Raw genomic sequence first — 23791 nt, 5'->3', positions numbered from 1 at the left:
TCTATGAAGCATATAACCAACTATAACCAAGGTTTGAAGACAAACCTCAAAATGAATAATAAGTCAATCTTCCTGGGTTGTAAAAAAAGCAAAAGACGCCATGGACTGTTTCTACAGTGTTTAGTTTTCTGAACACGTCTGAACATACCAGTGAGACTTTTTCCCCAAGATTCAGCCATTTCTGAGGAATTGATAGGTGCCTATAACTCTCAGATAGCTTTCCAAAAACATTAAGAACTCAGCATAGAAGCTTACCATGAAAATAGAGTCCTTACATATGTTTTTGCTCCTAAGTCAATTTTAATCATTCACTTCAATCTTTAAATACTTCTTCTGATTTCTCTGACTTACCAATAATGGTCATTTGAAAATGTAAAACTAAGAGTGGCTAAACTTCTTTGACATACTTGGGGCCTCAGGAGACCACACAGCACCGTACTGTTGAGATGACCCGAAATAATTTTCACATGAATGGCTAAAGTGCAGAAATGTATAATTTATTAGGATTTAAATAAATCACAGGGAGAGAAGTGCTTTAAAGTTATTGGTAGAAAATTGCCAAAAAATAAAAAATTATGATTCTAAGAAATTTCGTTCTATGTATAAAATTCTCCATCTTTAATCTTTCAAAGGAAAACAGGTTGGTAATGCTTTAAAAACAGCACATATACTTGTTTAGCATGTGATGACAGCAAAGCATTTTTCAATGACACAATTAGGGGTAAATACCTTTCTAAAAACGTGCAGTCATTAGGAGAATGTTATAATCATTGTCTCAGCAATTTTCCTACTATAGTTACCACATTGGAAATATTGCCAATGGCTACTAAATTTGTCAAGAATAAAAAAATCTTTTTTTCTGTTGACTCTATTGGAACATGCCTAGTTTCCTCAGTGGTTGTCAAAGAACAAAAAGCCCCCTATCTCCCCAGGACCCTTACATCTTTTCCTTCTTTTTAATTTTTTTGCAGATGATTACTACCATACCATTAGTAGTCAATAAACATTACATAGTTGCAAAAATAGCTAAAATTAGAAGTCTAAACTGATTTAGAATGGCATTACTAAAATAAGAAACCTGAACATGTAAAAACCAAGTAATTCTACAAACAATACAACATGAACATCAGTTCTATTCACTGAGAATATATTCTTTTAAAAAAATCTATGGCATAAACATAACTATAAATGAACACTTGCTATTCTCAGCACTTTCTGCCTAGAAAACTCAGTATACTATATGAAAACATCATTAAGTTAAAGCATGTAACTTATTTATGTACAACCTGGTTTTTTAAATGCCCGGGTTAAAAGGAAGAAGGCACCAGAAATATTGAAAAACACAAAGAAACAAGGTAGAAGTACTGCAAGATTATCATAATTCAGTTTGCCACAGGGAAAATATTTAAGATAAAATTGAAAATAAAATAAACATAGGTTATGACAGAGCCAAATTACTGTGAAGTGTATCAAATTGGCTGGCTGTACATTACAGAGGTCACAAAAAATGACTTTAAAATGTTTCCCCACAAATTAGCATATATAAACACTGTTCACGACGGTTTCCAATATGCCACCTAAAAACACAGTTGCTTCCCTAGGGAGCCTGGTTCCAATCCCGGCAGATGAAACAGATGGAGCCAGAATGGCAATGTATGACAGACACTAATATAAAAGACCAGTGACATCCTACAAACCTGCAATATTCCGTTTATTAGAAGCAGTAAAGCGCAGAGGTTAAAAACAGTCTGGAGTCAGATCTGTGGTCAAATGCTAGTCCCGCCTCTGCAAGCTGCGTGGCCTCTAAGAACCTCGTAATCACTCCAAAACTCAGTTCAAAGCTGAGCAAGGGAGGTAAGAGCAAATATCTTACAAAACTGTCATTCATCAAACACTATTCCTCAAAGGGCTGCTGCAAACACAGGGTGCAGGCCACTGCTGGGCCAGTCCTAGGACTGTCTGCATTCAACACAAGCCAGTAGTCATTCTTAAAAAGTGAATAGTTTAAAATTATCATCCACTTTAGGTGAAAATATTATTTTTAAAAAGTGAATGCCTTGAAATGATCAAACAGTTCAGTTGAAAACATTTACTTGGTACACGGGTATTACAGATAAGTCAGGTTTTATTGCCTAAGGAATCCCAAGAGGAATGCACAAGGACAGGGGACAGAAATACTGAAATGTACAAATGACTTACATTTCCACAATTATGGCTGATTTCATTACCTTGCAGACTTAATGGCTTTCCTTCTGCAGATTTCTGAAGACACGGCGACATTCTCATCAACACATTCCTAGTCTCTTTAGATTTTATTTTATAGAAACTGGAAAAATTCAAGACATGTCAAGATACAACTGATACAAGATTAAGAAAAGAGGCAAACATTAGGTAATTCTTTTTTATACAGGGGTCTATCAGTATCTCTTTTTAAAAAAAAAAACTCCAGGAAAAATGTGTTTGAGAAGGGCTTAGTAATTCAATGACACAGGTTGGAATGTGTACAATTTTCTCACAGAGAAATCAAACTCGGTTTTTGTTTGGATGGCTGATAGCAGAGGTGACTCTACATGCAAAACACAAAGCCACATAATCTTTTATTGATTCAGACACTAAAAAGCTGTAGTCATATGGGCTTTATAAGCAGGTCTTTAAAAAAAAAGTAATTTCTGCAAAGTGACTTGAATTTCATAAAAAGTAGCACCAATAAACAATCCAGTATTGTTCCCTTCCTAGAACAAATACTGATAAAAACAAAACTGCAGACAAGTCCTGGTCAGGTGGTTCAGTGGGTAGAGAATCGTCCTGCACAATGAGGTCACACATGCAATCCACGTTCAGAGCTCATACAAGAAGCAACCAATGGGTTCACAACTAAATAGAACCAAGTAGAACAACAAATTGATGCTTCTCTTTCTCTCTTTGTCCCCCCCCCCCCCCGTCAAACCAATGGAAAAATTAAAAAACAAAAAACACTACGGACAAGTTTAAAGTCACTCACTGTTGCCTATTTAAAAAACTATAATTTCATGTTCAAGAACATCAAGCAATCAAAAGACACTGATGTACACATCTTCACCTTTAATTTCAGACTCTAGACTGCTTTTCCAAGCAAAATACAGAATGTTAAATTATATCATTTTATACTCAAAATAAGATTGATGTCACCGCAAGGAAAGGAGTGGTTTAAAAATCCAGTTTACCCTGTACCTCAATAGGCTAGTGTTTTCCAAACTGCAATTCTGAAAGCCAAATAGAGAATCCTAACAAGAATTAATAATCGGGTGCATACTGAGTACTAAGGGTATTGTTTGGTAACCTTTGTGTGGGGTGTGTGAGCATGTACACTGGATTGCAATGCAAAACATTTTTCACTGTGAGCTGCTGTCAAGATTCAGTCACTGCGCTAAGGCCAACCAAATTTTGCCTTCTAGAGCCCTCTACAGGCTCTAAAGGTTAAAAACTTGAATGCTACAGTAAATAAACCTTCTGTTGGAGGGTGGCTCAGGAGCTAGAACTCAGTAGTTCACATAAAAACAGATGTTTACACAGGCAGTGTTTGGTCTGAGTCAAACTGAACTTGTGCACAGCCTCAACCTTGGGGCCAAATCATCCTCAAGAAACCAAAATTGGGCAAGGTCTGTATTAGCACTTATCTAATTTAACTTAAAATCAGGAGAAATGTAACAATATCTCACACTAATAACTGTTTGGGGCAAACCAAGAAAAGATGAAATCAACAAGGACTCCAGAAAACCGTTAATAAGATACTCACTTTTAGGAGGTTCTTACAAAGCAATATTGAGAACAGAAACAGGGCGAGACAACTAAAAAGGCTAATTTCTATACCTCGACACTGACCAAGTAAAGAACAATTTCAAGTAATCAAATACTAAACCAGTACCTCTATATTAACTCCTTTATTAAATTACTAATGGACCACTCAAAGTAACAGAACTCTATGAAGTGGTTAGAAAACTGCAAATATCTTACAAAACTGTCATTCATCAAACACTATTCTGACCTTAATTTCACCTGTATCAAGTCGCTCATCTCAGAATGCTGGATGGTTTAGTTAACCTAAGGTTGATTGCAGAACCAGGTAAGAGGCCAAATGATAGATGATCCCGTAGAAAGGAGATCACTTGCCAAATAAGATCAACTGAACAGAAAGGAAAGTGATTCATAACACATGCAGTAGCAGTTGATGACCTTACATTTTCGAGTCTGTTCTTTGGCCCCTCAAATAGATCTTTGAGACAAAAATTATACAAAATGTGCAGGTCTGCCTTGCAAGATAATGCTGGTCCACTTGTTTACAGCAACACTGTCATCTAAAGTGATCCCAAGTGCTGACATAAATGCTCAAATCTTCTGTTTACTGCAACATAATTATTGATAGATCCAGAGTAGAAAGTATACTGGGGCTTATGAATCAAAATTTGGCTTTAGAATAACAGCAAAATCAGTAATAAAAAAAAAATCACATAAAACCAATAATTTGGTGAGAGGTCCACTTTAGTAAAATATTTGGCTTAATATTAAACAGATATAACTATGTTCAGAATTAGGCTTGTCCCCACTAAAGTTCCCAGACTAATGTTTATTATAGAGAATTATCTATTCAAAACAAATGGTCATAAAGCTATTTGAATTTGCCTAATTCATAAAATACTAATAAAATTTGAAAAGACTGAAAATAAAATTCACTCCCATTATTTAAGTATTTCCCTTACACTGTATAAGCTGAGTCTGAAGGAATGACTCTTCTTAGACAATGAATAATCCTTTGAAGGGGAATTTTATAAGAAAAGCAATTTTTAAAATAAGAAAATGTGAGTCCAAATGATAAGACTTCCCTTTCTCATCACCTCCCAGGTCTTAGGAGTGTAAGATCACTTCCTTCTCTTCTTCCTTACAAATATCCATCACAATTAGAGGTCACCTCTTCAAGGTATTTCCTCTCTCTGTATTCCAAAAGAAAATTAACCTTCCTATTGTTAGCAGGCATACTGAATATCCTCAAGATAACATGAAAATAATGGCTTTTATAAAATTGTGCTTTGTATCTCAGATACCAAGATCCATTATGAACAACAAATATGGCTATCAAAGCTTACTTACAAGCAATACTTTAATCCCCTTTTCTTTCATTTCCACCCTGTTGAAAGTTCTGAATATTTCACAGCCAGTGATTTCAGTACCCAAATTCAGAGTGGCATTCGCTCATGAACATGAACCCAACATAAAACACACATCCATACCCACTACTCATTCATGCTCACACACAAGCAAGCATACACACACATTTTCTTTCTTTCCAGAACAAGCCAGAATTACAGCTCTTTTGGTGATTGTTATAATTTTTGGAATGGTTCATAAATTTTCCAAATTCTTTTAAATTTGTAATACTTTCATCTTTTTTCTTTTTTTTCCAATTGTGAACCATTCCATATTGCATCTTTATTGCAAAAGTCAACATGCTTCTTAGAAATTCAGATTGTAATTGATAAAACAAACATTACATATATGAATTTAAATGTATAAACAGTTAGAAATCCAACAATATCTCCTATATACTATTACACAAGTTCACAATTTTGTAAAAACTATAATACAGGCATACTATACATAAAGAGGAACTACTATTCCTTTTCACATGATTTTTTTTCTTCTTTTTTGAAATAATGATCCATCACCAGGACCTTTTTCACCGTAACAACACTGTTTTCCAATTTATCATCTTACCTAGTGACAATGTTTTCCCACTGTTACAACATGAAGAAATTGGGGGAAATTCTGAATTCCCTGCGGGTGACCTTTTTTAAGCTTGGGCAGCAATCCACTAGTAAGCCAGGGTGACCTAGACAGATTGTTCATCAGCTACTTAGATGTCATACATATTCAAAAGAACAGAACTTGCCTCAGATGGTACATGTTGTTGCTATAACTGAAGACGCAAAGAAAGCAAGTCACGGTACTTACTCACTTTTAAGAGAAATACTAACGGTTGGGGATTTGAGGGTAGGGATACAAAATCCTAAAGGACAACAACATATTCAACTATTTTATGCTAACACTAACTTAAATTTTCTATTATTATATATATTTAACCCATACTTTGAATTCACTTTCGAGAGTCAAAATTGTTTTAGAAGTCTTAGAACATGTTAAAAGTATTTTAGTCCCATATAAGGTGTACTGAAAAAGTTTTTATACAAAGGATCTCAAATCTTATTCTCACTGTATAACCTTTTTCTTTCACACCATCTCTCCCAATAACTAAAAAGGCAAACAAATCCTCAATTTTCCCTGTACAGAGTATAATAAGATGTCAATTTTGAGGTTAAAAAAAATCATATGAAAAGGAATCTCATTCTGTTGAACTGTCAGTCTACTGAAAATTTTTTTACAGCTCCATTAATTTACTGCAATTTTCAGTTTCCAAATACAAAAATACAACAATTCTTATTGAAATCTATACGCTGGTAGTTTTAGTACACAAAAAAAACCAAACAAATTATTTACAAAATTATACAGTTTAAGAAAAAACTTTGTACAAAAAATATATAAATCCTTTGTTCCCTCTATCATGTTTAAACTGTCAGGACTCAAAATATTCACCACAATGAATCTTTCAAAATATATACCGACTGAGCCACAGACATCGAGAAAATTTCATTAGAGATGATGGAGGAGGAAGGAGCAAGATTGCCTATTCTACGTACCCCACTGTCATGTTTCCCATTCTTTCATAAGCTTATTTTAGTTTCAGTGTTATCAGAAATATAGTAACACCCTAGGAAGAGGAAGTCCTTATTATTATGGAGGGAAAGTTACACGAACATAAAAATGGTCCTGGTTTGACACACCATTCCAGGAAAGTAAATGGAAGAGGAAAGATAATCAGAACGTGGGATTTAACTTCTAGTAGCTAAGTAAATCTAGAATCCTGATGGTTTTAAGTTTCTTAGTGAATAGTTTCTATTTTGAGAAAGTCTTTACCTCAAAGAAACAAAATCCTTGATATAGTGATCACCAAGAACCTTCTGAAGCCAACAGGAAGTTTCAAATTTTCACACCACACATATATAAAAACATAGATGTACATATCCTTGAAAAAGTGACATCCTATGTACATTAATAATTTTATTTCCCCAGGGGTCAATACAGTGTAGTGTTGCTCCTCTGCTTTTCCATCTAACATTCAGGACACAAGGACATAAATTTACATATATATTGTACTTAACAGGTACTCTATACAGTGTACAGTAAAAATGCACACAGTGAAGGAAACTGTCTACTGAAGGATGCATATGTTCATGGATAGCAACAAACTACAAAATTATCAAAAAATAAGGTCATCTGATCAAAGTCAAGTTATGACTCCCATTTATTACTAGCATACCCATATTCCTACTCTATCCCACCCCCTCCCTATCCCATCACCTCACCATCATGGTTTAAATTTAGGGAAAGAATTTCAGACACTTTTTAACCCTTTTGTTTAACTATTAACTAAACTGAAGCATTAAAAAAGAAAAAGAAAAAGCTGGTGACTGGCTCTCCCTCATAAATCCTTCCATTATTCTCATCAAAACACATACTTATCAAGGTGCTGGTTTAAACCTTTTATTGGGGATTGACTTTTGGTGGCCCAAAAGAATCACTTATCTCAATAAGGAGTAAGTTAGGCCTATTAATAAAAAAGCAGGAGAAAGAAAATGGGGATGAGAAAGAGGCAAGAGGTGAAAACTTTTCATATTCTGAGAATTAAAAAAAAAAAAACCACAAAAAACTGAACCAATGTTCAGTAATTTCAAAGCAAAATAAGGATCAGCAGCAACACAAGTCCAGGAGAGTTAATATAATGACAGGATGAAAATCCCATAGAACTAACTACCATTACCTTACAGCATTTAAGAATTCAAAAGTCTGTTATGGTTGACACTAAAATAGTACTTACTACTGCACATAGCCCCCCTCAAAAAAGAAATTTAGACTGAATACAAATTGGACTCCTCTCCTCAGTAAAAAAAAATACAATAAATTTACTTTCCTTTCAAGACAAGGCTTGAAAACATAAGGGGATTTTTAATTACAAATGTCTCCTACTGTGATAACCCACCCACAGCTAAGAGTTAAGAGATTTCAGGCAATTTTGACATTTAATGAAATTTTATCAGCAGATTATAATCAAAAATAAAATTTTTGAACACCCTGTCATTTACATCATAATCCAACACCAACAGCAACAAAAACAGATGGTGTGGAAAATAAGGCTCTAGAGATCATCCATGTCATTCCCACGGGTCTTCACAACTGTGTCCAAGTCACTAGGCCTTTGGTGCTTTAGTATCACGAACAGTTATGAGATGTGTTTAAACAGCAAACTTGCTCTCCTTAAATCTACTGTGTTGAAAAGAAAAATAAAAAAAACTTTTTGGCTCATTGACTTCTTTAAATAATTTTAAAAAGTTGTTCTTCTAAACAATATTCCTAAAAATTATACAGCTTGCTTATACAGCTCGCTTCAGATTTCATCTTCGCCACGAACGCGACTCGTACTCGTCTTCATCTTCGTCGTCATCATCAGGCAAAAACAAATCTGGGGTTTCTGTTTCCTGAAGAGAGAGGGTCAAGTCAGCTCAGCGGTACAAGACAGTTAAATAGAATACTTTTAAGACAAAATCAAGCAAATTAAATATAAAGCCCATGCTGGTTTTAGACCAAAAAAAACCCTAAAACCTTTTGGTAAATGTACAGGGAGGGGCAGAAGCAGGTTTACAGTTGTTCATATGGAAAATAATACAACTAATAAATAAAAACGCAGGAATAAACCATGGGTAGTTAAGAGGAACAAACACAATATATGGTGACAGGTAATGATTTGACTTGGGGTGATGGGCACATACACAACCATTCAAATGCTATAGAAATGTTTACCTGAAACCTATGTACTCTTATTGATCAATATCATCCCATTAAATTTAATATCTAAATAAATAAGGAAGAAAACAAAACAAGAGAGTAAACTTTGTTTTGCGTACTCACAACTAGAAACCTACTTTTGCCTCACACCATATACAATCTACTCCTCTGTTAATTTTGTTTAGTTTTTTCCTTCCTTTTTTCTTTTTTAGTTTATCCACTTATTTTACAGAGAAAGGAAGGAAGAAAGAGACAGAGACAAACACTGATCTGTTCTGGTACATGCCCTCACCAGGCAATGAACCCACACCTTTACATATTGAGTTGACACTCTAACCAACCAAACTATCTAGCCAGGGCAAACTTTGCTTAGTTTTTTGTTGTTGTTTTTTTTAATTATGTGGGAGGCGGGGAGGCAGAAAGACAGACTCCTGCATGTGCCCTGATCAGGATCCACAAGAAAGCCCACTATGGGACAGTGCTCTGCCTATCTGGGGCTACTGCTCCATTGCTCAGCAACTGAGCTACTTTAGCGCCTGAGGTGAGGCCAGGGAGCCACCCTTAGCAGCCGGGGCCAACTTGCTTGAATCATTTGAGTCATGGCTGTGGGAGGGAAAAAGAGGGATAGAGTGGGGGGGGGGGGGGATGGAGAAGCAGATGGTCGCTTTTTCTGAGTGCCCTGACTGGGAATCAAACCTAAGACTTCCACACACCGGGCCTATGCTCTCTCGCTGAACCAACCAGCCAGGGCCTTCGCTTAATTTTAATTGGAAAAGATTTCCAGTCTAATTTCAAAAAAATAAAGTAAATAATATATGAATGTTTAGTAAGAAAAATAAAAAAATCCTATGAAATGGTTTTGATAAAATTAATTTTATTTCATTAACTTCAAAAATAAGGCAAGTAAATGACCATTCCAACTCCTCTAAACCTTTCCTTTAGTATCTGATTATTCATGAGAGAATATACATACTAACTTCCCTATATCACTGACATTTCAAATCTTATACAAAAAATGTAAAATGTTACATAATTAGAAGTGTCTACAAATATTTCCAAAATAGTAAAATTTTTCTTTCTTTTTTTTTTAAACACAGGAAATGTTTCTACTTTTCTTATATAAAATTACCCATATGACTAGAAGACTCTAAACCAGGGGTGGTCAACCTTTTTATACCTACCGCCCACTTTTGTATCTCTGTTAGTAGTAAAATTTTCTAACCGCCCACCTGTTCCACAGTAATGATGATTTATAAAGTAGGGAAGTAACTTTACTTTATAAAATTTATAAAGCAGAGTTACAGCAAGTTAAAGCATATAATAATAATTACTTACCAAGTATAAGTACTTTATGTGGAATTTTTGCTAAGTTTGGCAGAATACACTTGATCTTAGCCAAAAGGCAGAGAAGCGATGGCAGAATAAATCTTTATAAAACAACTTACTATAGTTAAATCTATCTTTTTATTTATATTTATACTTTGGTTGCTCCACCACCACCTACCATGAAAGCTGGAATGCCCACTAATGGGTGGTAGGGACTAGGTTGACTACCACTGCTCTAAACCATAAATGCTAGATACCTTTTAAACAGGGGTCCCCAAACTTTTTACACAGGGGGCCAGTTCACTGTCCCTCAGACCGTTGGAGGGCCAGACTATAAAAAAACTATGAACACTGCACATGTCTTATTTTAAAGTAAAAAAACAAAACAGGAATACAATATTTAAAATAAAGAACAAGTAAATTTAAATCAACAAACTGGGCCCTGGCCGGCTGGCTCAGTGGTAGAGCATCGGCCTGGCGTGCAGGAGTCCTGGGTTCGATTCCTGGCCAGGGCACATAGGAGAAGCGCCCATCTGCTTCTCCACCCCTCCCCCTCTCCTTCCTCTCTGTTTCTCTCTTCCCCTCCCGCAGCCGAGGCTCCATTAGAGCAAAAGATGGCCCGGGCGCTGGGGATGGCTCCTTGGCCTCTGCCCCAGGCGCTAGAGTGGCTCTGGTCGTGACAGAGCAATGCCCCGGATGGGCAGAGCATTGCCCCCTGGTGGGCGTGCCAGGTGGATCCCGGTCGGGCGCATACGGGAGTCTGTCTGACTGCCTCCCCGTTTCCAGCTTCAGAAAAAAAACACAACAACAAACTGACTAGTATTTGAATGGGAACTATAGGCCTGCTTTTGGCTTTGTGGCGTCGCCACATACAGTACTCACTGACCACCAATTAAAGAGGTGCCCCTTCCAGAAGTGCAATGGGGGCCAGATAAATGGCCTCAGGGGGCTGCAGTTTAGGGACCCCTGCTTTTAAACAATGTGATGACTCAGGAAGTCACAGGAGTAAAAGAGCAAAATCAATTCTCATATCTTCTTAGAGGCTAGTTATTTAGTACTTGTACTATTTAAGTCCTTGACTTTCTTAGTCTTCCCCCTCTATGTCTAACTTCCTTATACTATCACTTTAATCAACTATACAGAGAAGGAAAGTAAAAAACTAAAATCTATTATTTACTGAACTAGAATAAATGAAAAGCTAAAACAATCAGCAAAAATATAATTTTTTCATATAATCCGTGCCCTCATTTACCAGAAAAAATACCTATAGCCCAAATAAACACAAATAAAAAAAGAACAGTCTCTCTACAACAGAAAATAATCCTCCAAAGAGGATTATTTTTATATTTCTGTACCTGCTGATACTTTAGTAAACTTTTAATCTTCACTAATTGCATTCATGAAAGAATTCAATATTTATTTCATACAACTTAATATCAAGAAAAATATATAATTGGAAAACAATCTAATTCAAGTTACTTATGTTTTTCAACTCTTATTTTTAATTGTTTAATTTACCTCTTCCTTGACTTCTTCTTCCTCAGTCTCAGTGGATACGGAAGGCACCTTGGCCTTGTGCCATGGTATTTGTAGCCGACGGTCTTTGAATTTTGAGCCTTGGCTTGCAGCCTAAAATAGATTTTAGAAAAACAGGAAAGTTTATACTCACATTTACTAATGATTCTTTCAAATTGCATGCTACTTAAAAAGTATAATGATGAAGAAAAACCTGTTTAAGTAGATCTACCAACACTCTCAAATGAGAGCTAGAAAAAACGATTCTCTTAATTAGTGGACTATAAATTCTAGTTTGCCCAGGAAATGGCTTTGATAATCTACATATTTAGACTGAAACCTTAAAATTTTAAGAAATTATTTTAAAACACTGTCTATTCATCATACGGTATCTCTTAGAGCCCCACCCATATTTGACAAAGCTATTCCTTGCTTTCTGTACTGAAACGCTATACAACTATGACAATACTCCCTAGCTCATCTACACATTAAACAAACGTTAAATACCTATTATCCTAACTTAAGGTAAAGCTGCTCAACTTCAAATTATTCCTCAGTTACTACAGTATAAACATTTCTTCCCCTTCCCAGCAAATTTCAATCATAAGAGAAAGCCAAAGGTTTAATTTTAAAGACACAGAAACATAGGCAAAAGATTAGGAACCCCAAGTTTCACGAAGGGAAAGTTTAGGTGTTCTTATAGCTTTCCTATTAACCGTGCTGGATTGTAAACCCCAATGCTTGGTTCAGTCCTTGAAAATGCGATAGGAGAGGTTCTTCTAAATTTAAGGTTTCACTCTAGTTTTTCTAATAAAAATGTTGATTAGCTACATTGAAGCTTCTGCCAAATGTTTCCAAAGAACACTCAGATCATTGCATTGCAATAGTGAACATTACGCCAGACCCACAGCCAGTTAACTACTGTCTGTATAGATATTGATCTGTGATCTAAGAAAAATTCCCATGATTCCTTGTGGGGGTCCATTGCTTATAATCTGACACCAAATATTTGACTCATGGGACATACTAAACTGAAGTATCAAAGACACATCTTTTAAAAATCAGATACCTGGCAGCTAAGAGAGATCTTAAAAATTCTCATCACAAAAAATAACTATGTGAGGTGATGGATGTTAACTAAATGTATTTTAGTAATCATTTCATAATGATGTATATAATCAAATCATTATCTATACAGCTTAGATTAATACAAACTAATAGTATCTCAATGAACCTGGGGTAGGGGGCAAATCAGGTAATGTGTATAACATATCCCTTTCCCTTACATTCTCTCTTCTTTAACACATAGCCCAACTACAGAGACTGTTTCCGTTTATTTTTTATTTAATTAATAAATTTATTTTTTGTGTTTGACAGACAGAGAGAGGCAGAGAGAGGGACAGAGACAGAGACAGGAACAGAGAGAGGTGAGGAGCATCAATTCTTCACTGCGGCACCTTAGTTCTTCATTGATTGCTTTCTAATATGTGCCTTGACCGAGTGACCCCTTGCTCAAGCCAGCGACCTTGGGGCCAAGCTGGTGAGCCTTGCTCAAATCAGATGAGCCTGTGCTCAAGCCAGTGACCTCGGGGTTTCGAATCTGGGTCTTCTGCGTCCCAGTCTGACACTCTATCCACTGCACCACCGCCTGGTCAGGCTCAGTTTATTTTGTTCATCATTATATTATTTGAATTATTCTTTCCAGTTTTACTGAGATAACTTTGCTCCCCTGGGAGAACTCCTTAATAAAAGTGACAAAAAAGCTGTAAGATATTTAAAGTGTACAGCATGATGATCTGATATATACATCGTGAAAGGACTCCCCCCCATAAAGTTAATTACACATGCATCACCTCATATATTTACCTTTCTATGCTGTTGTGTTGGAGAAAACATTTAAGTTCTACTCTCTTAGCTAATTTCAATTATATAATTCATTGTTCTAAAGTACTGCTTCTATGTTATACATTCTATCCTTAGGCTTTATCTGTGATTTGAATTTTAAATAAAGACATTACTTTAATAAATCAGAAAAATATATAATTTTAACCTATACTAACTGTGTTACCCTCCAAAGAAGGTAGCAAGTTCTGTTCTCCAAAAGGATCTTTAGACATTAAATGCACTACATATCCACAGGTAGGAAAATAAGTTTACAGTTCTAATACAAACAAATAATAATACAAGAGTAAACTGTTTCATATGCAACTGTAAACCTTCTTTTGTCTCACCCTGTATATTACTAAAGAAACAAAAAATTGTATCTGTATGCAATCAGAAACTAAAAATATAAACTCCCACTACCTAATTTATAATTTAGCATACAAATGCACAATTGACACTTGAACAATGTGGGTTTGAACTGCATGGGTCCACTCATACACAGCTTTCAAGAGTCAACTGTATTTTCAAACCATGGCCGGGAACCCAAGTATTCAGAAGGCCAATTTAAATTATATGAGGATTTTTCAACTGTGCAGGTGTTTGGCGCCCCTAATCCTGGTGGTGTTCAAAGATCAAATGTACAGGGGTCCTCGGGTTACAACCCAGTTCTGTTCTTACGACAGTGACACAACCTGAATTTTAGTGTAAGTCGAAGAACACCCTAGCCTAGAGAAGTCACTTACCTATCCTAACACAGTTGTAAAATCATAATCCAGGACATAAAAACACAACTAAGCCACAGAAAAAGAATTCTGTGTATTCTTCTGCCACACACAATCAAAACTAGTTCATCCAGGTAGTCCATAAGTAGTACGATGCTAATGGTGTAAGCCAAAACATGTCTCGATTTTTTTAAGTTTTTATAGGTGAGCGTCATAAAGTCAAAACATTGTATGTCGATACTGTTGTATCCCCAGGACCCCTTGTATTTTAATACTAAGTCAGGAACCCTCACACTACTGGTGGAAATCTAAACTAATAAAAATCATGCAGTTCACTCGATAATTCCACATATATCCTACAGAAATGAGTATGCATACATACTAAAAGACTATAAAGTGTTTACAGCAAAAATGTTCATAAAAATAAAGTGAGATCAGATCCAAGGTGGTGGCAAAGTAAGTGGATGTTACACTCACCTCCTCCGAAGACCAAACTGGGATTACAACTAAAATACAGAGCAAGCAACCTGACTAACCAACTGAAGATGAGCTGAAGAGAAATCTTATACTATAGAGAAATCTTATACCAAGGATTCAGAGAAGCCACGTCGAGACTTGGAAGCAAGGGCTGACACATGAAGAGGGCTGGCCTTGATTCTGGTGGCAGCTGAGACTGCAGAGGGATATCACAACTGCAAAGGTCCCCTCTGGAAAGTGTGGGGTCGCAACCCCAAGCCAGGCTCCCCAGCCCAGAGTAACAGAGCCAGGAAAAGGTGCCCATATAACATCTGGTTGTGAAAAGCAGTGGAGATTCTGTCTGTCAGGTAGACAGTAATCTGCTAGAGACACAGGTGCCCTCTGAAAGGGCCAGAGCACATCTCATTCGCAGCCACTCACCCTGGGCTCCACCAGGAGGGCAGAGTAGACTAGAGCTGTATGAGGAAACTGGGGTTTGTGGCTCTGGGAAGAGACACATGGGGACACCACCAGGAGCCATGTTGAGTGAGTCCATCTTTCTTGGGTGGAGCACCAGCCAAGGGCACCAGCCTGGGAAAATGCAACAGACCCACTTTGGACTCCCTGTCGCCCCATCCTGTGGAGCTCATGCCCTGCTTGATGACCTGGCTGCCTGGGCCGGGGTAGAGAGGTCTAGGCAGACTCAGAGGTGTCAGGAACAAAGTTGTGTGGCTCTGAAGCAGGGGCCATTCCTCCCCCTCTCCTGTGAACTGCCCAGTACCCTCCCCTCATGGAAGATCCATTGGCCCTATCCTCCTGACTCCTGGCTGCCCTGCACTGCTGAGACGGGGCTCCTGGAAGAATCTGGGACAGGTGAGTTGTGTGACTGTAGGACAAGTGCCATTTTCCCCTCACATGCTCAACCCGTACAGAGCCCTCCTTCAAATAGCCAAATCTTGGCTCTGTTTGGTCCTGATAAACCCTGATGACTCCCTGATAACCCAACCCATCACAAAGGTATGCAAGCACCCAGCAGGTAGCAGCTAGACTTGGTATACCCTGAGACGTTTGCTGAGTGGCCTCAGACCCAAAACTGACACTGAGTTTGAAGCTGTATCAATCTGGTAAACATCCTTTGCCCCTAACTGCTGACTCACTGAGAACCTATGTCATGCACTGAGTACCACCAGAGGCTCGTTCAGCAACTGAGCCTTCCAGGCAGCAGGCAGACAGAGGTGGATTTTGGGGTGCCTTGGGCCTTTTGCTGACCTGCTCCCAGGCCCGTGGCTGGTAAAAGCCAGCCTTGGTCCACACCTTAGTCCTTCCCGCGCACATCCAGGCCCAGCAGAGGCAGCAGCAGACTGTAGATTGCTTTGTACCTCCAAACAGGTTGCCCAGGTCGGTCATACAGACAGCATCTGATACTGACCTAGGAAAGCTATCTCACTATTTTTTAAAATGTTGTAAGAAAGGTCCTAGTCCTTATCTGCCTTTGAACACTCTTGCCAGAGGCTGTGAGGTCCGTTGTTACTGCTGCCATCCTTACACCACGAAGCAAAAGGCCTAAGAACAAAAGTCACACTCAGGGAGAGCAGAGGAAAAACAAGAAGAAAACCTGTGTGGCTGAGTTTCTGAATTCATCGATCCTGAATCGATGTCTGTAGCTCTAGACTTCTTGGGGGAAAAAATAATAAATGTCCATATTCAGCAAGTTATTTATTACTTGCAGCCAAATGCATCCTGAGAAGCATGAATTAAATTACCTTCATAATTAGAAAAAAATAAATTTAGTTTCACTCTGTATCACTAACAGCTAAACCACACAACCACAGTTCAAAAATTTAGTAGTTAAATTGATACACATTGCTTGCAATTTTCCCAGTTAAAACCAGACAAACTTCTCTTTAACCAATGGTAAAGAAATGTACCTAAGCACTTGTCCCGTCTGTGCCATTAGGCAAGACTTTGTCACTTAAAATGTTTACCTTCTAGCCCTGGCCGGTTGGCTCAGCGGTAGAGCGTCGGCCTAGTGTGCGGAGGACCCAGGTTCGATTCCCAGCCAGGGCACACAGGAGAAGCGCACATTTGCTTCTCCACCCCTCCGCCGCGCCTTCCTCTCTGTCTCTCTCTCTTCCCCTCCTGCAGCCAAGGCTCCATTGGACCAAAGATGGCCCGGGCGCTGGGGATGGCTCTGTGGCCTCTGCCCCAGACGCTAGAGTGGCTCTGGTCGCAACATGGCGACGCCCAGGATGGGCAGAGCATCGCCCCCTGGTGGGCAGAGCATCGCCCCTGGTGGGCATGCCAGGTGGATCCCGGTCGGGCACATGCGGGAGTCTGTCTGACTGTCTCTCCCTGTTTCCAGCTTCAGAAAAATGCAAAAAAAAAAAAAAAAAAAAATGTTTAGCTTCTGACCTCAACTTTAATATTAAGATAAAGGGAATTCTTCAGGAACGACTTTAGTATTCTTAGACTTCTGTCAAATGAAAGACACATAAATAAGAATACTTTCTTTAAAAGTTCTTTCTAGACTCACTGATTTTAATGTGTAAATATATAAAATTCTATTTATAATTATATTGTTCCATACTTTTAAACTTAACTAACATATACAGTAAGGTAACAGCTTCTACATGTTTAAAGGGAAAAAGGAAAAGGAAGGGAGAGGTGGGGGCAGGGAAGGGGAAAGAAGGAGAAGGAAAAGAAAATGTGCCAAGACTGCATGTAGTCCTCAAAAGCCTAAAACATTTACTCTCTGGGGCCCTGGCTGGTTGGCTCAGTGGTAGAGCGTCGGCCTGGCGTGCAGAAGTCCCAGGTTCGATTCCCGGCTAGGGCACACAGGAGAAGCACCCATCTGCTTCTCCACCCCTCCCCCTCTCCTTCCTCTCTGTCTCTCTCTTCCCCTCCCGCAGCCAAGGCTCCATTGGAGCAAAGATGGTCCGGGCTTGGGGATGGCTCCTTGGCCTCTGCCCCAGGCGCTGGAGTGGCTCTGGTCGCGGCAGAGTGACGCCCCGGAGGGGCAGAGCATCGCCCCCTGGTGTGTGTGCCGGGTGGATCCCGGTCGGGCGCATGCGGGAGTCTGTCTGACTGTCTCTCCCCGTTTCTAGCTTCAGAAAAATACAAAAAAAAAACATTTACTCTCTGGTCCTTTACAGAAGTCTGCTGACCTCTGATATACACTACTTAAATATTTATATATTAGTACATGTTTTATGTTATTATATATAGCTTGCATTGTATATTAAATATTTCAACTTTATATATATTTTAACTTGCACATATTTTTATATCGGTACCTGGGACATAAAAGCCCAAAATGAACACAAATCCTCAAATTTGGTTTTAAAATTTACCATAAAAATGCTGACGCCTCACCTAAAAGTGAATGTGAGGTTAAGAAGTCTTCATTTAAAAAATAATATACATTCGTTTGGAAAACTGGAGGTGATATGAAAAAAATGAAAAACTAACTTGAATTCTGCCACCCACAACTTACTGCACTTTCATTTTTTTTGTTTAATCTTGCATCCCATTTTTTTAGCCTAAAGTTAACCCTGAGAATTTTATGTCACTATTCATTAAAAACATGTCTTTAACTGTAGCAAATACTCGTGAGCATCTAGATTATTTCCATGTTTCACTCACTATGAAGCACGCTATCCTGAGCATACTTACAGATGTTTGCACACAACCCTAACAATTAATTCCCTTGTGCTAAGTTCTCAGAAGTGGATTGCTGGATATAACAATAAACTTAAGGACTCCAGAATAAGGCCCTCATTCTTCAAAAATCCCATCCACCATCTTTCATACAGATGTGGATCATCCATGATCCTTCCAGAATTATTAAAGATAGCAAAGTATACATTTTTACCTTAGGCTTTGTGGGATATGAAAGACCTCAAAGAAGAGTTACCCTTTAAGCCTGCTAACTCTATTTCCACTGATATTATACAGAAAATGCATTTCTGTATTTCTTTCAAAAAAAGCATACTATACTGTCTAAGTCTCTGTTACTAGAGCATGTTTCTAGTACTCAAAACTGTGTGATAAGCACTTTACCAAAACAAAAAACAACAAAACACCATCAAAACTGATGACGGCCTGACCTGTGGAGGCGCAGTGGATAAAGCGTCGACCTGGAAATGCTGAGGTTGCCAGTTCAAAACCCTGGGCTTGCCTGGTCAAGGCACATATGGGAGTTGATGTTTACAGCTCCTCCCCCCTTCTCTCTCTCTCTCTCTCTCCTCTCTAAAAATGAATGAATAAAATTTTTTTAAAAAAACTGATGCCGATGTCTCCTTATCACCTGTCTGCCTCAGCTCTGTTTGCTCCCTCCCCGAATACCGGCCATGCCCCTCTCCACAAACGCAATGCTGTATTCAGACGTATCAAACTCATGAGAAGGAGAGGGACCCATAGGAGCATGACTGTGGGTTAAAACTCAAACGCCTACACATAGTCTCCAGTGACCCTCAGGACAGAGCGTGCAGCTTCCTGCAATTATCTATGTTTTCCAACTGGAACTTTCTGCAGGAACAAATTTATAAAAGTTTTGCTTCACATCACCAAATATCACCTCACCAGAGCTGGCAGTGGGTCTAAACATCCAACTTATTTGGCAAAGAGGTTTTAAATATTTTTTATTGTTTATTTTATTGATTTTAGAGAAAGGAAGGGAGAGAGCAGGAGGGACACAGGAACATTTTATTTATAAATATGTATTTCCGATGTCTTTAGGTGACCCCTGTGTTTGGTCGTTCGACCCCCGCCGGGGTCGCGACCCATAGGTTGAGAACCGCTGTTTTATAACCACCACTGTTCTCCAACAGTCAAGGGAAAAAGGACAAATGGCGCAAATAATAAGAAACTTTGGGATAAAGTCTTGCTCTTTAAGATTTCCCTCATCGTCTTTAACACTTACTAATAAGGCCGAAAATGTTTTCTCTTAAAAAAAGTTCTCTGAGGGGTCTGACCAGGCAGTGGCGCAGCGGATAGAGAGTCACACTGGGGTGCGGAGGGCCCAGGTTCGAGACCCTGAGGTCGCCAGCTTGAGCGTGGGCTCATCTGGTTTGAGCAAAGCTCATCAGCTTGGACCCAAGGTCACTGGCTCGAGCAAGGGGTTACTCGGTCTGCTGGAGCCCCACAGTCAAGGCACATGTGAGAAAACAATCAATGAACAACTAAGGTGTCGCAACAAAAAACTATTAATTAATGCTTCTTATCTCTCTCCGTTCCTGTCTGTCCCTATCTATCCCTCTCTCTCTGTTTAAAAAAAAAAAAAAAAAAAAAAAAGTTCCCTGAGGAATAGGATCCTGATGCTAACAGCCAACTGTGCATTTCCATCATGGTTCCACCACTTACTAGTGGTTTGATCTTGGTTAACTCATGTTTAGGCTTTAGTTTTCCCAACTGTACACACAGGATTTCACATGCACTCTATAGTTATTTAAGATTAAATAAGATCATGTTTGCAAGTGCTCTAGCACAAATAATAATATTTACTGAATTAATTAGTGAGTGGTTAGGGAAAGAAAATACTGTTTATGCATAAGGTAATAAAGACATTTACCTGTATCAAAGCTCTATCTGCACTTGATCTTCGCCAAAAGGCTGAGAAGCAATTCAAATCTCTATTTGCATACTTATTTAAAAGTAACCAAATGTGCCTTACTGGTGGTGACATAGTAGATAGTGTCAACCTGGGACACTGAGGTCCCAGGTTTGAAACCCCGAGGTCACTGGCTTGAACTCAGGCTCACCAGCTTGAGTAAGGGGTTGCCAACATGAGCCCAAGGTTGCTAGCTTAAGCAAGGGGTCACTGACTCAGCTGGAGCCCACTGGTCAAGAAACATATGAGAAGCAATCCGTGAACAACGGAAGTGCCGCCACTATGAGTTAATGCTTCTCATCTCTCTCCTTTCCTCTCTCACAAAAAGAAATTTTACGAAAGTAAATAGTCATACGTGTATATAAAACATAATTAAACATGTCTCTTATCCTAATAAAATTCTTCCTTTGAATTCTGCCTCCATCCCATATTAATTTCACATATTAACTATAAAAACCTGATAAACCATGTAATAACCAAAACAAAAATCAAAGATAGCTTTGGAACAACCTATCACTACAAATACACTTATGAGGATATTAAAAATTACAGAGCATGAGCTATTTCTTGACGTTATAATACATTAATAAAAATTTGCTAATACCCATGTTGTTATAACTTCTAATCTATAAACATTTTCCACTTATACAGAATGCAGCCAGGAAATGCTGAATATAGTGTTTTTAGTGCTGGTATTTGCTACTTTAAAAACTTACTGAGAAATGAAGTAAGTCATCTTTTTCCTCTTCAGTGAGTCTCACAACTTGTTTGGGCCGGTGGTCTACCACCATGTGATTCAGTGAACCCCTTCCTCTTCCTCCACGCCCCCGGCCTCTTCCTCGGCCCTGGGAGGGCATACTCTTTCCATGACCCACAGGCAGGATACCTAGTCGTGCAGCCTGAGTAACAGCCACCAGAGGAAGAATAAAATATACACTATTAGACAAAACCTTGGAAAACAGAAAAAAACAACAACTAATTTTTCATATGTTAAATGTGAGTCAGTAACTCCTCTTAATTCTCACCTCAAACTGTAATTGACTGAGTTTTTTCCGCAACTCTGTCGTGTCTTCTCCTGAGGATAGCCTCTTGTGAAGGTCTAGTTCAGTATCTAATAGTTCTTTCTGGGCCTTTGGAATATTAAGAGTAAAAATGTATTTTTTAGATTACTCCTAAGATCTTATTCAGAATATTATACTTTGAGAATGACACACATCTCTTTTGGAAAAATGTGAGAGGATGCAGTAACTATACTGACAGCATGTACAGAGTACAATGGTATCAGTAAAAGCCATAAGCAGTATTACTGCTTAAAACAGCCTAAAACTCAGACTCTGGAAATAGTTACCTGCAATGAGTATAATTTTCACATAATAAAACATCATAAATAAAACATTTGGAGGCCCTGGCAGGTTGGCTCAGTGGTAGAGCGTCGGCCCAGCGTGTAGAAGTCCCAGGTTGGGTTCAATTCCTGGCCAGGACACAGAGGAGAAGCACCCACCTGCTTCTCCACCCTTCCCCCTCTCATTTCTTTCTGTCTCTCTCTTCCCCTCCCACAGCCAAGGCTCCACTGGAGCAAAGTTGGCCCAGGCACTGAGGATGGCTCCATGGCCTCCACCTTAGGCTCTAGAACGGCTTGATTTACAACAGAGCAATGCCCCAGATGGGCAGAGCATCGCCCCCTGGAGGGCATGCCGGGTGGATCCTGGTGGGGCGCATGCAGGAGTCTCTATGCCTCCGCAATTCTTACTTCAAAAAAATAAAAAGATAAAATAATAATAAAATAACATAATGGGACAAAATAAAATTACATAGCAAAAATTCATTAATAGGACAAACATAATAATTACATAATTGCTTTCAGGTATGACCCTTACACCTATTGCCTTTTTTTTTTTTTTTTTTTTGGTAAGAGATAATCAGTCTTTAGGTATGTGACTGTGAGAGATTATTTTCCTCCCATATGTATTCTCATTCATTTTTAAAATGTGCATATGTTTTTTCTGTAATTGGGGGAAATATTTTTATTATAGTTTTTTTTTAACTATTTTTTTTAGCAAGAGAGAACACTTTGACAGGATTGGGGGGGGGGGGTGAAGGAGAGGGACTCAAGTCGAGCCAGTGGTCCCTGGCTCAAGCCAATGACCTCTGGGCTAAAGCCAGCAACCCAACCATGAGATCCTTCCTATGATCTCATGCTCAAGCCTGTGACTCCCCCACACACTCTAGCTGGCATGCTCAGGTTTCAAACCTCGGAACGTGTCCCAGGTCACAACACTCTACTCATTGTGCCACAACTGGTCAGGCTAAAAAAAAAAAAATACTCTTAATGAAACACTCTACAATTCTATATGAGAAGAGTCACAATTTCAAACATAATATAAAATCCACTGGAAAGTTCTGTCCATTTTTGGAATAAAACAAAATACAAATTTTTCTTGCCGTCAATAAACTTTATTAAATAATATAATTGCCATTATTATTCATGATTTCTTGCCAGCATGAGGGCAATTTGTATATCCCATTTTTGAAAAATGTTTTATCTTTTGATGCGAAAAATTGAACCAGTGCTTATTTGATATCTTCTTCATTTTTGAATTTTCTGCCCTTCAAAAAAATTTTTAAGGACAAAAACAAGTGATAGTCGGAGGGTGCTAAGTCCGTGGAATATGGTGGATGTGACAGAATTTCCCAGCCTAGTTCTGCAATTTTTTGACGAGTCCCCAAAGCAGCATGTAGCCTGGCATTATCATGATGCAGTATTATGTTCTTCCTATTGAACATCGCTGGCCTCTTTTCTAAACTTTTTTGTTTTAGTTAATTTGCTACGTCAGTATGTATATATTAAGTGATAAAAACAGAGAGGCACACATGCGCCAAATAAATATGCGCTTACGTGTCGAAACTTGTTGTGATAGAAACGGAGAGAACTTTCCGGTAGACCTTATATAATAATGCACATAAAAATTTGTGTCCCAAATATCTGAAAAATTTACTACCAGTTCTCAAAGCACTGGAAATTCATCTAAAATCCACTACAGAGCTGTGGTATAATGGAATCAGTGTGTAAACCAAGTATTTACATGTGAAAAAGAAACAAAGAGAAATTAACAAAATTAAAAGTTAAAATAGATCTAGAACTTTCATTTTTCTTTCAAAACAAATACTTTTTTTTAGAGAGTGACAGAGAAAGGGACAAAGAAGCATTAATTCTTTGTTCCAGAGCATTATTCATTAATTGCTACCTTATATGCCTTGGCCAGGGGGCTTCAGCAGAGTGACCCCCCTACTCACACCAGTGACCTTGGACTCAAGCCAGAGACCATGGAGTCATGTCTATGATCCCACA

General features: G+C 38.4%; 1 protein-coding gene and 1 pseudogene across 2 annotated transcripts in view; both read right to left on the bottom strand.

Annotated features, from left to right (window-relative positions):
- Positions 1–3037: 3037 nt before the first annotated feature.
- Positions 3038–23791, bottom strand: part of RBM27 (RNA binding motif protein 27) — a 79859-nt gene continuing 59105 nt past the window's right edge. Inside the window, exons 17-20 of one of the 2 annotated variants that reach the window (XM_066272886.1) lie at positions 21468–21572; positions 21159–21341; positions 11776–11886; positions 3038–8624 (exon numbers count right to left, since the gene is read on the bottom strand). In XM_066272886.1, the coding sequence (XP_066128983.1) occupies positions 8541–8624; positions 11776–11886; positions 21159–21341; positions 21468–21572 (483 nt within the window). In that variant the 3' untranslated portion in view covers positions 3038–8540. The remainder of the gene's footprint in view (positions 8625–11775; positions 11887–21158; positions 21342–21467; positions 21573–23791) is intronic. The other variant, XM_066272885.1, reaches the window with a different exon arrangement.
- Positions 10192–10346, bottom strand: LOC136336824 (U2 spliceosomal RNA; annotated as a pseudogene).

Source organism: Saccopteryx bilineata, chromosome 4, assembly GCF_036850765.1.
Source record: "Saccopteryx bilineata isolate mSacBil1 chromosome 4, mSacBil1_pri_phased_curated, whole genome shotgun sequence".
Classification (NCBI taxonomy): Eukaryota; Metazoa; Chordata; class Mammalia; order Chiroptera; family Emballonuridae; genus Saccopteryx; species Saccopteryx bilineata.
Note: the sequence above shows the minus strand (reverse complement) of the source record. Positions and strands in the feature narration are given on the sequence as shown.